The sequence below is a fragment of the Sipha flava genome, unplaced genomic scaffold, assembly GCF_003268045.1.
Source record: "Sipha flava isolate LNK unplaced genomic scaffold, YSA_version1 41_pilon_pilon, whole genome shotgun sequence".
Classification (NCBI taxonomy): domain Eukaryota; kingdom Metazoa; phylum Arthropoda; class Insecta; order Hemiptera; family Aphididae; genus Sipha; species Sipha flava.
Window position 1 is genome coordinate 1222485 of NW_020273144.1, and position 2633 is coordinate 1225117.

The 2633-nt window shown below is 28.5% G+C and overlaps 1 protein-coding gene across 1 annotated transcript; it reads right to left on the bottom strand.

The window, feature by feature from the left end:
* Nucleotides 1-432: 432 nt before the first annotated feature.
* On the bottom strand, nucleotides 433-2090 carry LOC112689037 (the record flags this gene model as incomplete). Its single annotated transcript, XM_025562534.1, has 2 exons — nucleotides 433-562; nucleotides 1612-2090. Coding segments are annotated over 2 exons (609 nt in total), but the record flags the coding sequence as incomplete, so codon positions are not given.
* Between the last annotated feature and the right edge of the window lie 543 nt (nucleotides 2091-2633).

Here is a 2633-nt window from a genome sequence, read left to right on the forward strand (position 1 = left end):
AAATATGTAGTGAAGTATAATATACAACAGTTGTAGGTATTTAATTTGATATATACACATACAGGGCCGTCCAAAGGTTTTTCGGGGCCTGGGACTAATTAATTTGGGGGGCCCTCCAGCGACCTTAATAATAAGATATGATTAACAAAATACTCAATGAGAATAAAAAAAATTCTTGCAAACGTATTTTTCCAAACCCTAACCAATCAAGCTTATTTAAATGCATGTGCTGCATTACACACTTAATTTTCAATATATACATCATATATTATACTAAAAAGTACAATTTATTTCTAAATAGTTATATTTATTCAAGGAAAATATGAACTTGGATGTTTATTGGATTAAATAAATAGATAAGGTAAATTAAGAAAATTAAAAAAAAAATTATTTTATTAGTTTATTATTTTATATAAAATATTAAAATGTATATCAGAAAACTTTTTTTTCAGCAAAGCTGTCTATAACATCATCGTAATATAAAGTCTTTGCTAACTTGTGTTCAATGGAGAGAAGTATTAAATGATTTAGGCGGTTCTCTTCTGTAGTTGAATGTAAATAGCTTTTTATTAATTTCAGTTTACTGAAAGATCTTTCTCCCGTTGACACAAACGTGGGAATGGTAGAAAGTATTCGAAAACAAATACATATTTGAGGTAGTATATTTTGAAGTCCTTTCTTATATATTTGATTAAGAATAGAAATTGATGCAATTTCGCTATCATTAAAAATAATTGTTGATATTTTGTGTATTTTGCAATAAATGCGTAATTCCTCTTTTAATATACTAGCACACACGTCATTAGATTATAAACTTGAAATTATTTCAGCTTGAGCTTTCAAAAATTCATCACATGGTTCTTCTGGTGGGCTGATAATTGAAGAAAATGTGTTTGATATTTTCTTCATACTTGCTTGAATACCATAAATATCAGATAAAAGTCTATCTAAAGCTGTTACAAACACTTCAACTTTAAATTGTCTTGGCTGGGCAATGTATACTGTATAGTACACACATGACAAAATGTGTCAATTATTTTGTAATGGTATTACAATATAATGTAATATCACTAATAGAATTGTATATTATTATGTGGATGACACAAAGAAAATAATTTTTGTCTCAATAACAGTGGTAGCCGGTCGATAACAGCTCGTCATTATTAATTATTATACATTAAAACTTTAAGGAGGCCACATAAAAAAAAATATTCCAGGGGCCTGGGGCACAATGTACCCGTTGCCCCCCCCCCCTTCTGAACGGCCCTGTACACATATATCATACACTAACTGATGTAAAACGTGTTTTAAAACCTAAAAAAATTGATACTTATAAATAAGACGTACAACAAAAATAAATCCTAGGAAGGGGCCTAATATAATTATCGCGCAGGGGCCTCCTATTTTGGGCGCATGTAAATTTCACCGATTGTTACCTTTTTAAACCTTTTTTCATGTAAATTCCACCGGTACATTTTTTTTATCTGAAAAAAAATGTAAATTCCCCCGATATAGTTTTTTTACTCGAAAAAATAATGTAAATTCCACCGGTAAGTTTTTTTTACCTGAAATAAAATCATTGTCTGATTTGGCATGGAATTCCTTAGATACGTTTTTATTATTTTTAAATTTGAAAATGTTCTTTCATTTGTTACAGAGGAAACAGGTAGCGTGATTAAGATTTGAAGAAGTTTAAATATGTTTGGATAAATTGACTGGTTACACGTAGCCATAGCCTCTAGAGCATTATTTGGTTTCTCTGTTGTTTGTATGAGTTTTCTCTGCCATAATTTGTATTCTGCTTCAATAATTTGATTCTGAGATCCATCATTCTGCAAATCTTCAATATATTTATTTGATAGAATTATAATATCTTTGATGGGACCATTTTCCCTAAATAAAGAATCGAAACTTGATAAAATCGATCGATGAACATTGAACCTTTGTTCTAACTCTGTAATAAATTTGTCAAGATAAGGAATAAAAATTGATGCTCGATAATATTGTTCCGGAGTATTTAATGGTATATTGCATCTATTAGTTTGTTTTTTTGTTAATCTCGGAATTTTAATTTCAATATCAAACGACGCGACAAAAATAACCAAAAGTTAAACCAAAGTAAAAATCCATAATATAAAATTAATATTCTCTTTCTCGGTACCTACGTACCAAGTTTTATTGATTTTTAATTTTTTTTCTGGGGAGGTCGAGACCCGGGATCCCCCCCCCCCCGTAAATACGCCACTGCTTCTTTTCAGTGAATATCAATTGCATTATATATACTTCCCCGATTAATAATCCCTATCTTGTGTTTGAATCATAAGCATATTTTAGATGCAAGTCGTCCGTGGTATTTGTTGATAGGTTAGTAATTTGCGTTCTAAATGATAAATTAATAATTTTGCATAGAAATTACCATATTAATATATTTTACAGTTAAGTATATTAGAAGAAAATATAAATATATATGGTATTTTTGTTAATTTAAATAATTTGAAAAACATTAAAAAAAGAACTAACAATTAGTATAGTAGCAGAATTTTTTATTAGTCAATAAAATATAATATTATATAATATAATAATATAATTTTATTTGATAATATTATATAATATGATATTGGGTGTATGAAAAA